This window comes from Sus scrofa, chromosome 6 (genome assembly GCF_000003025.6).
Source record: "Sus scrofa isolate TJ Tabasco breed Duroc chromosome 6, Sscrofa11.1, whole genome shotgun sequence".
Lineage (NCBI taxonomy): Eukaryota > Metazoa > Chordata > Mammalia > Artiodactyla > Suidae > Sus > Sus scrofa.
The window spans coordinates 109,851,279-109,863,491 of NC_010448.4; the positions used below are offsets into that span (position 1 = coordinate 109,851,279).

The 12,213-nt window shown below is 42.0% G+C and overlaps 1 protein-coding gene across 1 annotated transcript in view; it reads right to left on the minus strand.

Annotated features, from left to right (window-relative positions):
* ZNF521 (zinc finger protein 521) overlaps positions 1–12,213 on the minus strand; it is a 289,311-nt gene that overhangs the window by 17,669 nt on the left and 259,429 nt on the right. The window contains 1 exon segment of the mRNA XM_021097750.1: positions 10,699–10,814. Within this exon segment, the coding sequence (XP_020953409.1) occupies positions 10,699–10,814 (116 nt within the window).

Genomic DNA, 12,213 nt, shown 5'->3' on the forward strand with positions numbered 1-12,213 from the left:
TTAACTGGTGACTGGCAGGGCGTCCTCGCCTCCCAGAGTCTGCCACTGGCTGAAGCTTCCTTGTGCACTTTCTAATCCACATTTTCTGAATGCGACTTTTTTTTTTGTTTTTTCTTTAGGGCCGCACCCACGGCATAGGGAGGTTCCCAGGCTAGGAGCTGAATTGGAGCTACAGCTGCCGGCCAACGCCACAGCCACAGCAATGCCAGATCTGAGCCGCATCTGCGACGTACACCACAGCCCATGGCAACGCTGGATCCTTAACCCCCTGAGTGGGCTGGGGCTTGAGCCTGAGTCCTCATGGATACCAGTCAGATTTGTTTCCACTTCACCACAACGGGAACTCCCTGCACGAGCCATCTCACAGTGCTGCGACGCCTCCTTCCAGCCCCTCCCCTAGTGAAATGGCAGGTCTGGTTTGGAGGGCCACCTTTACAAAGCAGTAGTAGGCAGACAACATTACTACCAAGAGATCTCAGGAAGAGTGAGTAACAGAGAGAGAGAGGGAGCTTGTGAGCGAAGGCACAGATGGTGGGCGGGGAGGCAGGGTGCTCACAGCAGGCTTCAGTGGAGATGCATTAACTCCACAGAGGGACGGGGGCGTCCCACCAGCACTGTCATGAATTATAACTGAGTATGGGGGTGAGGCCTGCGTGCCTGGCTCCTGGCAAATAGACTGTTCTATTTTCCTGCACAATCACCTTTCACCCTTATAACCTCCAAGCCCAGCAGCGCACACTGCTGATATTCAATGGTATCACAGTAGCCTTTTATGTGTGTAGAAGGCACACAAACTTAGCAGATGTGCCCGGTGGTGTAAGTTGGATAATTATAAAATTAAGTTTTGGCAAGGTGAAAAAGGAAACCTTTTACGGGTAATTCGGGTTTCCAGCAGGAGGTGGTCTTCTGCCAGCTGAGGGGCCTCATCAAAGCAAGAGGAGGCCAGGAAAGAAAGATGCCAGCCTCCCAGACGCTGGGTGCAAGGGAAAAGCCTCCTCTCGGCAAACATCCCCTCCTTTTACGGGAAAGCGGTTCCTGCCCAGTCAGTTCACCCACTCACTCATTCACTCAATGAAGTTATCAATGAAGGAGGCCTGTTATTTTAGGCAGTTTAAAATTTCACCACTTTTAAAGGACTCGTTTACCCTGCCTTTCACTCCCGTTTAAAGCCTCTCGGAGTTGCTGTTCTAAATGACAGCACCGCGAGCGCTGCTTTTAAGCACTATTCATCTCGCCCGCCACATCGCAGGCTTTTACAGAACACTGCTCTCTCTCCAGTAAGGGGAACTCACTCCTTCATAGCTGCAGGGCAGAGCCTGTTACGAGCTGTACGTTCACTGCAAATATAACAATAAAGGATACAAATGTGAATTCCTCTTAAAATACACGCTTGGCTCTGAAGCTGCCTTGCCTTAGCAAACTCGATCAAGAACAGCCTATCAATCTTTCTCCAAATGCACTGCAACAGCTCATTTCCCGCGGGCCGTCCAAGGGATGGCCACGTCGACAGATCAGAAGATGCTGGAATGCATTCTTTGCTCATTTCAGGGGATTCATTGTTGAAGCCCGTGATTACCATCTCTCTAACTCTGTCACAACAGTTAGAGAGGGAAGTGGTGTTTTCCAATAGTGATCAGAGTTGGCAAACACAAAGGCATGGTGTCGCTGCATAATGCGCGGAAACGGATCCACGTGTGGCGCAAACGTCTAAAATAGGAGCACCTGTGGGACTTCGACATGCCTCCTTGCATCGCAGAATGTTCTCGAAATGTGGCTGTCCAGCGCTCTCGGAAGGATCTGACTGTACAAAGGTGCTGGGGCGGAGGGCTGTCTTTACAGGACAGTCATGCCTGCAGTTTCTCCTTCCTAACGGAGGCAGATCTTCTGGTGCTGTGGCAGCAGGCTGTCTTGGCGACATGGAAGACGGCAGGGCCAGCGAAGCCCAGCCAAAGCAGAATGTGGCAGAGGTGATGAACATTTCCAGGGGGTGGGGAGGGAGGGGGCTGTAGCACTGGCCACAGTGCTCTTCAGTACACCCTAGCTGAATGCTCCATAAAGTCGCACTGATGGCAGTTTGGAGATGGCCATCTGTCGTCAACTCTGGGCCAGACAAAAAAATAATGTAACGGCAGATCGCTAACAACAGGGCTGTTGTAGGAGGGAATGAGTCCTCGAACGGGGAGGTGGTGCTCCATCTTTTAATAGCGAAAACCAGCCATCGATATGAACATCAAGAAATTAATGGATGGAGAATTTTAAAAAACTGAGCTGGGGTGCCGTAGAATCCACTCAAAGGTAAGTAAAGTGGTTTTAGCTTATTGCCAGTACCTCGGTTGCCCTTCCTTCAGTCCGATTAACCGCTCGATTCTTGAAAATTTGACTAGCAGGACACATGGTGAAGCAGTGAGGGCCAAATTTAGAAAAAGGTGAGCCCAGGTTGTGCCTCCAAGCAGGCACACACAGATTAGGCATTTATTGGTACAAAATGGGCAATTGAAAATGCATTTACTCATGTAGTCCAAACGAGCTCCTTGTGACAATCACGCTTAGCTATCTTTCTGTGTGCTTGCTCAGTTCTAGATGCAGTTTCATTAAAAAGAAAAATAAAGCTACCTCATCTTTAGAGGTACTACGAATGCTATACAATTTTAAACTTCCTTCTTTGCTCAAGAAAAACCCTGGCTTTGTCCTATTGCTTGGATGGTAGAAAGAGAGGCTGCAGGAAGGGAGAGTAAGGGAGAAAAGAGGGTTAGAGAGAATGCATGACGAACAGTCAAACTGAGGTTAGCCGTGCCCTATTTCTTTGTCCTATATGATTAACTCTCTGCCTTCAATGGTAAGGCCAATCAATCCTGATTGAATTATCCAATATTAACAGCTGAAAGTGATCAAAAGTAATGGTGAAAACATAGTGCCAATCAATAAATCAATGCAAATGATTCGGTTCCTGGAGATCCGATCAAATAAAAGAGATAGATCAATTTAACCACTGAGCAAATTAAGTGGAAGCTGCTGTAGCACCAATTTACTTCGAAAGCCCTGAAGGCCCACAAAGCAGAGAAATGAGGTGGTGTAGAGGGGGAACCAGTTCCAGAACCACAGGTTTACTTGACACAGTTTATCCTCCTGCAGACCTCCAAGTCTACAGGATGTGTTTAGGGACTGCGACTTCCACCCCACGGACAGGAGACACACAGAGGTCCAATGAGCTGCAGGAAATGGACAGTTTAGGTGTAAGATACAGACCACCCGGGAAGAGGCAGGGAGACCCCACCCCCACCCTGCACACTCACTGTCCTCCCAAATGATCAGTATGGTACCCAGCTATGGCAGGCCCAGACATGGTGATGGTGATGGGCGAATCTTTCCAATCATGGGGTCCCACAGGGAGCCCATAGGATAAGAGGCAAGGCAGGATGGGGTTTTGAGCCTTACAGTTGGAGTGGGGATAATGAAAGACATTCAAGCTCTGTTAGAAATAAAAACAAAACAATTGAAAAATATAGAAAAGTTGTGAGATGACGACGAGTATGAGGAGCAAATAGGTTTTTTTTTTTTTTGCTATTTAGGGCTGCACCTGTGGCATATGGAAGTTCCCAGGCTCGGGGTCGAATCAGAGCTGTAGTTGCTGGCCTACACCACAGCTGCAGCAACATGGGATCTGAGCTGAGTCTGTGACGTACACCACAGCTCACAGCAATGCCAGATCCCCGACCCAGTGAGCGAGGTCAGGGATCCAATCCGCATCCTCATGGATACTAGTCAGATTCATTTATGCTGTCCCACGAAGGGAATTCCTGAGGCACAAATAGTTTTAAAGGCACTTCTTATAGATGTGCACTGAGTTGTAATACACACTTTTCCATCCCTCTTGTTTGCTAAAGAGAATTTCAGCCTGAGTCAGATAAAAATATGAAAATAAAGTAGACTAAAACAAAACCTTTTTCACACCACTCCCTGATCCTACCCTGTCTTATGACGGGGAGGGAGCGGGAGACAAGATAAAATTTTATGTTTTGGCCTCTTGTCCTTAATTTGGGAGGGAGTGAAAGAAGGGTCAGGTTTTTCTGAAATACATTTCTGAAAGAAAATATAAATGTTTAGTTTTATAGCTGTATGTGAAAAAGAAAAAAAAATCCTTTAATCCCTTGAAAAAGATGAATGTTTTAAAATAAGATTTTTTTACCTGGAAACCAATTAACAGGAAACTATGTCAAGGTATGATTAATTGGGAAATTATTCCAGTGAACTAGAACAGAGAACTAAGAAATTCTGACATGTCTGGGATAGAGACTTTTTTCTAAAGTAGTGATGGATCTTGATTTTCTTTACTGAGGTTAGCATTAGGGAGCAGGGGGAGCGTCCAGGCACCAGTGTTCATCCAGAGCCTCCTGCTCCTCGCTCTTCACTGAAGGATCAAAATCAGCTACTCCATCACACTCTCATCAGGATCCAGGACTTGGGCATAATGCTCTATTGTCTCCTGCAAGCCCATTTTACAGATAATAACATGGACGCTCAGAGCCAGTCACTTGTAAGCATGGTGACCAAAAGTCACTGGTTTCTGTTCTCTGTATCTCATGCCCTTTCCCTCATCCTAAGCTGCCTATGGAGAAATCAAAGCAAAATAAAGCTACATGAAAAAAACCCAGAAAAACGATTTTTTAGAAACCCATTCGCTCTTTGAGATTTTTTTTTTTTACGGATGGCAACCTCTCCCCCATCCACAGATACTGCAATCAGATCTGTCCTTCAGGAGTTCCCGTCGTGGCGCAGTGGTTAACGAATCCGACTAGGAACCATGAGGTGGCGGGTTCGGTCCCTGCCCTTGCTCAGTGGGTTAAGGATCCGGCGTTGCCGTGAGCTGTGGTGTAGGTTGCAGACACGGCTCGGATCCTGCATTGCTGTGGCTCTGGCGTAGGCCGGTGGCTACAGCTCCGATTCCACCCCTAGCCTGGGAACCTCCATATGCCACGGGAGTGGCCCAAGAAATAGCAAAAAGACAAAAAAAAAAAAAAAAAAAATCTGTCCTTCAAAACCAGCTTGAATGCCTTCTACCTGATGGCTTTCTCGATTCTCCCAGCTGGAGAATAAACATCTTCTCTTGGAATACTTAAAACAATTTATTACATATTACCTCTGATGGTAGTTAATCATATGCAAATCTTATCTTTTCTAGTACACTGTAAATATGATATATTTCTAACTCTTCTTGTTTTATCCTAGAGAGTTTGCGACCGGAGTAAACTTAAAATCATGAAATTATAGTTTTAGAAATGTTTTCAATGAATAAATATATTTTCTTCCCTAATAATGACACAGGGGCAACAGTAGTGTAGAGCATGGCATCTGTGCTTTGGCTGTGAACGAGGACTCTTAACCACCTCATCATTTATTACTTAAGACTCTGAGGCACGGATTTGTAGAACAATGATTAAAAGGCGAGTTCAGGTCAGTCGTAAGTTAGTGAGTGACTCAGTCAGCCACGAAGCAGCTGCATTTCGATGCTGTATGATTGCCCTATACATCCCATCCCATATGCAGTAATTCAATTTTCTTTCAGAAATAGGACCATAAAACTGGAGCAACAATTAAGCTGTGGTGTGAAAAACAGGCGTTGGAATCAGGTTGCTTTGGTGGGAAAGTGATTTGAGAAGATCAAACAGCTGTAGAGACAATTACGTATTTAAACTTTAATGATATCTCGAAGTCGTGGTGTATCCCTCGGAATGTCCAATCACTGCTGTGTTTTGTATGCGGAAAATACTGCATCCATGAATTAATGAAAGGAAGGGCAAGGACCACAATAATCTTTGACTCAAAAGGAAGTGAAATACCAGAATCTCAAAGCCTCCCTCTCATCTAGGCCAATTCCCTCCCTTCCCACCGCTGGAATTCCCTCTACGTCCATTAAATTCACAACACGATGCCTCAGAGAACTTTCTATGGGGACACATTGGAAGAGGATGATTTGATCACTGCCATTGAATTGTAGTTTTTCTAGAGGCACTAATTAAACAGTAATTACTGTATTGAAAGAAAGTGGCCTATTCAACGGAATTTTTACGCCACTCGCTCACACCTGTATAAACCACTTTGGATACAAATATGCATTGTAGGATATTATTCTTGGACCATACTATCCTTTTTTGCAAAGCAGCTTCCTTAAGTTCCACAGGAAAAAAAAAAAAAGTTTTGAGGTCTACTAGGAAAACATGTGAAACATTCAACATATTCATTTGCTTTTAAAATAACAAAATGTTCATTTAGTTCCAATAAGGCACTCCTATGCCAAAGCACCTCTTCCCTACCAGCATGCTAGGTGGCCTCTGACGTATATTAGAATTCCTGGCAAGAACCCTACCAGGATTTTTACATTATACATTGCTGGTGTGGCATCAAGAACTTCTGGTCAGAAAGGTTTAGGGGTCATATGAAAACCTTAGCTTCCACAGTGTTAAGTCCTAGACTGAGTGTTCCACAGAACCAAGTTCCATCTTGCTTAATTCTAAAAGGAATTGTGGTGGGACTTCCCACGTAAGAATCCAAATGCCGCTGCTTAAGATGCTGGGGAGACAAGGGTTGGATCCCCGGCTGGCACAGTGGGTTGAAGTAGCTGGCACTGCTGCAGCTGTGGTGGTGTAGGTCACAGCTGTGGCTTGCATTCAATCCCTGACCCAGGAACTCATGGTGTGGGTGCTGAAGGTGTGGCTGAAAAATTTTTTAAAATAACATCAATCAATCAATCAATCATCAATGAAAGGAACTGTGGTCTGTGATGTCAAAGGATGGCACCCAAAGAGTCCTGGAATTCCTGAAGATAGACAGCATATTGCAAGGAATTATCTGAATTCTGCCTGGTATTATAGGTAATGATGATGAAAATAGCGCACCTCTTTGTCAGTGTGCGCATGTGTGGGTGTATGTAATTTCATCCCCAACAAAGCACTTCTATCTTCAAAAAGATGCTATGGTGTTTTTAACTGGGTATAAACAGTGAAAGGGATGTAAATTACTCCCCATGGTCATGAAATCACCTGCGCATCATTACAAGATACACCACGGTGATGTTCCTGGGCAATTCTGAACGCTCGTCCTGCTTAGCCTACTATTTTCACTCTGATTTAAGAGCCAAATAAACTATATGCTTTCAAATCTCCAATCTCCAGTTCTTGGGCATTTGGTTTATAAGCTTTGATTTTAAGCTAATATCAATTCTTTCACAGTTTGCATACTACTTAACAGCATCATTTAGGTGTAGTGGCCATATCCTTTAAAACTTAAAAAAACCCCAAATGACTTAACCTTCTATAGTTCTTGCAGTAAGAATACTACACCTCTTGTGAAGAGTCCTTCTTTACCGACATAGACAGATAGATGAGTTCCAGTGGTATGACTTGGGTTGATTTTTAAATTTGCATTTATTTTACATAACAGGGCATGAACTTGTAATGTAAAGTGGGCTGGGAAAGGGGCTTCATTTTTCTACTCTGGTATTATTTTGCTTATGGATATCATTTCCTATTGTCACCTTAATTTCAGCTTATTCTCTCCTTCCTTGTAGAAATTAACAAAACTGTACTACAGTTTTTTTTTTTTTAATGTACTCAACATGTCCACTCTCTATGCAGGAAATAAAAGAAATCAGTATTTAAAAATATATTAATTCCATCCTCTAAGCACATTGGTACAGATAATTTGGGTAATGAAAACAAGGGCACAGAAATCTGTGAACCTACCTCTAAGTTTAAGTCATAAAAATCAAAATACTCTCAAAACTAGAAAAAGTAGAGTTTCCTTTTTACATTTTTATTAATGTATTAGAATTAAAAGCCACTATTCCTGGGGATTTTAGAAAATAGATACGTAGACATTTCAATGACTGTGGATATTAGTTTGAAATAATTACCACATATTCACTGTAAATACTGCTCTTATCAAAAGAATGGTATACATATTGGGCCTGAGTATTGCATCAAGGCCAAATATGTATGGTTCTGAGTTGTGGGATTGCAAAAAGAAGGTCACGGGTTCAAATTATGAAACAAGTCTTATTTTGTCCTGGATCACAATCTGAATGAATGAGTCAGAAATGTTTTGAGAGATGTCAGACCTGGTAAGGTCTTAAAGACTCAGAAAGAGTTACAAATCCTGTACTATCTCTGCTATTCCAGCGGTTCTTACAGTGTGGCTTGGGGACCCCTGAGGGGGCACCTGGATCCTTTCAGGGGAGTCTGTTAGGTCAAGACTATTTTCGTAATAACATTATGATACTATTTGCCCTTTACACTCTCATTATCTCATGAGTGTACAGTGGCATTTTCTAGCAGCTACTTGACATGTGAAGATGCAATTTCTGACAGTTCGTAGAATTACACACTTGTGTTCTCTTGTGTTTAAAGCATTTCTCCATGTTGATTTTCATGTGGAAAATATCAACAGATAATAATCCACATAAATCAAAGCCTTTTGTGGTCTTCAATAATTTTTTTTTTTGGTCTTTTGTCTTTTTAGGGCCGCACCTGCAGCATATGGAGGTTCCCAGGCTAGGGGTCCAATCGGAGCTACAGCAGCCGGCCTATACCACAGCCACAGCCATGCCAGATCTGAGCAGTGTCTGCGATCTACACCACAGCTCGTGGCAATGCCGGATCCCTAACCCACTGAGCAAGGGCAGGATTGAACCTGCAACCTCATGGTTCCTAGTTGGATTCGTTTCTGCTGCGCCATGACGGGAACTCCCGTCTTCAATAATTTTTAAATGTGAATGCGTCCTGAGATCAAAGAGATGGAGAACCTCTGGTTTATATTAACGGTAGGAAAGAGTGAATACTATCTGATCCATGAAACCCTAAAACATGCTGTAAAAGAAACTTGGAATCCTGAAGGATGTGTTTAATTTCTTAGTTTTGCCTACTCTATAATGGGCCACAGGCCACCACTGCTGGAGTGTGGGGTTCTCTTAATGAAAGACACTGAAGTTACCACCAGGTCAGTATTGTTAGAATCTACTAATACATCATGAAGGTGTATTTGCTACAAACTTTTTTCCAAGAACAGTAGGTAGAAGTCAGTCTTTACAGAATCTTCCCAACTTTGATTTTAAGCTAATATGAATTCTCTTTCACAGTTTGCATACTAATTAATGGCATCATTTAGGTGTAGTGGCCGTATCCTTTAAAACCTAAAAAACCCCAAATGACTTAACCTTCTATAGTTTGTGCAATAAGAAAACTATACTTTCCAGTAGAAATTTAGGTTGTTTTAATAAAACATGCTTTCAAATAATAGTCTAACTCAGTGTATCTTCTATATTCAATTTGCAAACAGATGTGACAGAGTAGAATTCTTTTTGAAGTGATAAAAAGTAATAAAGCAACTGTTAGCTTTGGTGCACTGACACATTATAACAATTAAATGGCATCACTCATTCTTTCATATATTTTTAAATTTACCTTCTTAATCTGCTATTTGTTCACTCACTGATAGGATAACTGAGATGATAAGCTATAAATTCCTTATTTTGATACATAATTCATATAAATATGGCTTCCCCAGAGCCCAGGAGGTCCAAAGCTGCCCTAGGGTCCACAGTGTGGGCTGGGAGATAAAGGAGTGGGTGGGGCTTCTGGTCCTTTGGTCCTGCATCAATTTGATCAGTGTCATCAGATCCTCTTCTGGTTGTTTAAGGGATTCAATGCCAAAGGGAAAAAAAATTACCCCCACCCCATTTTAATCTACATAAGTTTACTGTTACTAATAATGCTCACAATAATGAAATCATTTTGAATTCTAATCCATTCTCCTCCAGGGCACCAACAAGATTTAACAAAAAATATCATTCCATCAGAAAAAGGGGGATACAAATTAGATTCCTTTTTCAGATGAAGTAACAGGAAAAAAAGAATTATTTTTGTTTTATAATAAGTGACATTTCTGGATTAGGATCCAGTCTCTGACAGATACCAGCCTATTGCTAAGACTAATCAAAGCAACCAAACATTTATATTTTAGATTTCACTTTATATCCAAACCTTCTATTTCACTTTTACCTAACATCAACCCCGTCAGCATTACATATCCCTGTCATTTTTTCACATCTGAAGTTCAGAAACATTATGGACCAGCGCAAGGTCAGACATTTAGCAAGTGGGACACTCAAGGCTAAAGCCAATGTCTTTCGGTGCCAAGACTCACAACTCTAAGGCAGTCACTAAGTGATAATTATTCTATTCCATTAAATAGAAGAAAGACACTGGACAAGAGTATAGCTTCTGTCTTCTCTTCCCTTCACCCTTCCAATTTTAAGCCCCTCAGGACAACAATAACCTGGACATCCATCCAGCCTGGAGCCCAGTGGGAACAGAACATGAATAAAACAGGATTTGGGAGAACGGGCCATGACAAGCGAGGTGCGTGATCCCACAGTCCAATAAACCTGACCCCGGAGTCTATCACACTAGGTCAGAAGGTCCAATTATAGGTCTGTTCTAGTTCTTTTTATGATTGACAGCAGCCAGAGGCAAAATTACTTTGGTGTCTGTTAATCCAGCCTCTAATTTTCCCTTTGCCCCAATACACACAAAGCATCATGGTGGCCCAGGGTGAGTGATACTGGGAGTCCAGATTTAAAATGCCCTTGTTCTCTATAAGAAGAGCAACTGAGTTCAATTCCAGTCCCCCTCATGGGGACATTACCTGCAGCTCTGTTTGGAAGAAAAACTTCTGTGGACATTGCGTGCAGTCATAGATCTTGTCTTCTTGTCCATGAGCAGAGAAAATATGCTGCTGCAACTTGTTTGCTTGAACAAATACTGAAATGATTTAAAAAAAAAAAAAAAAGAAGAGTGAACTTGGGGTTATTATTTTTTTTTTACCCAAAATGCCCTCTGTCAATGACTCTACATGAGCAGTTACAGACAGAACAGAACAAATGGCACACCTCCTGGGTGTGACCCCTGCCAGGGACCTGGGGGTAGGGGTGGGGAAATTGAATCACCTGTGCTCATGGTTGGGTCTCTGGCTTTTGTTAAGATGCACTCTGCAGAGCACCTAATTCAATCCAAACAGCTCCAAAGTAAAGGTTTATCGAGGCCCTGCTCTCTATAAATCTTTGAAAACGAAAGCTGAGAATTGTCAAATGCACAGCACCATCTGAACAGAAATGACTCATTTCTCAGCAACCCACAGGTTAAGAAATCATAGATGCCAAAACCCTGTTTATTGTATTTGCCTAAAGTTATAGCTGGCAAACAGTTCTCTATTTAAATGTGTTAATGCTAAAAATTATATCCCACAGCTACTCTGGGGCACTGTCTATAAATGTGAAACAGAACGGCAGGTAAATTCTCTTTGGATACTTTAAGATCAACTCAGCCTACACACTGAATGCAAGGGTTTCAATAATATAAACATGTTCAATTTTAATGACTACAAAACAAGGCCCTAAGACTGTGTAACAGTTTACCTGGGAGACATACTATTAATAATTAAATTGTATATGCCAGAGGCAGTGTTTGGGTTGGCAGAACCGACTTCTGATGGATGCCTGGTGCACTGTGACCTAAAAAAGTTCGCATCTACAATATTAATCTGTATAAGCAGGGAAAGGATTTATTAAAGATGTTGGCATTTGACTTTGACTCTAATCATGAAAATTATTCTAATTGCCAGCCAACCTAAAGTATTAAAATATTGTTCTTGTGAGTCATACATTTTAATCATATTTCTCATTACCTTAAAAAACTGCTCAGATTTCTTCTTCTACCTAAATGCTTTATATTGGAAAGGTTTTTAAATTTTTTTTTTCTAAAATTACTTCAAGATACACTAAAACAATTCAGGTCTGTGAGCATAGGAAATGCAGATGGTTCATGATTAATGCATTTTTGTCTCTTACCTACACCAACCAAGAGAAATGGAGTTTTTAATACCGATCTGCAACAAATCTCCATTGAACTTAGCACATTTTACGAGGCTCCTGGCCACAACATGAAAGGACTGTTTTATTAGGGGTCTTAATCATGAGGAGATCTATGACCCAGGCCTCCTTATGAAGACTTATTATGAGCTTTCACAAAGAACCCAGACTCCTGACTCATTGTATCTTAAGACAAATGCTAATTTGTAGTAAAAAAAAAAACAACAAAAACCCTAACCATATATATCTTTTAAATACAAATCAAAAAATAGTCCCCAAAGAAGGAGTGGTTG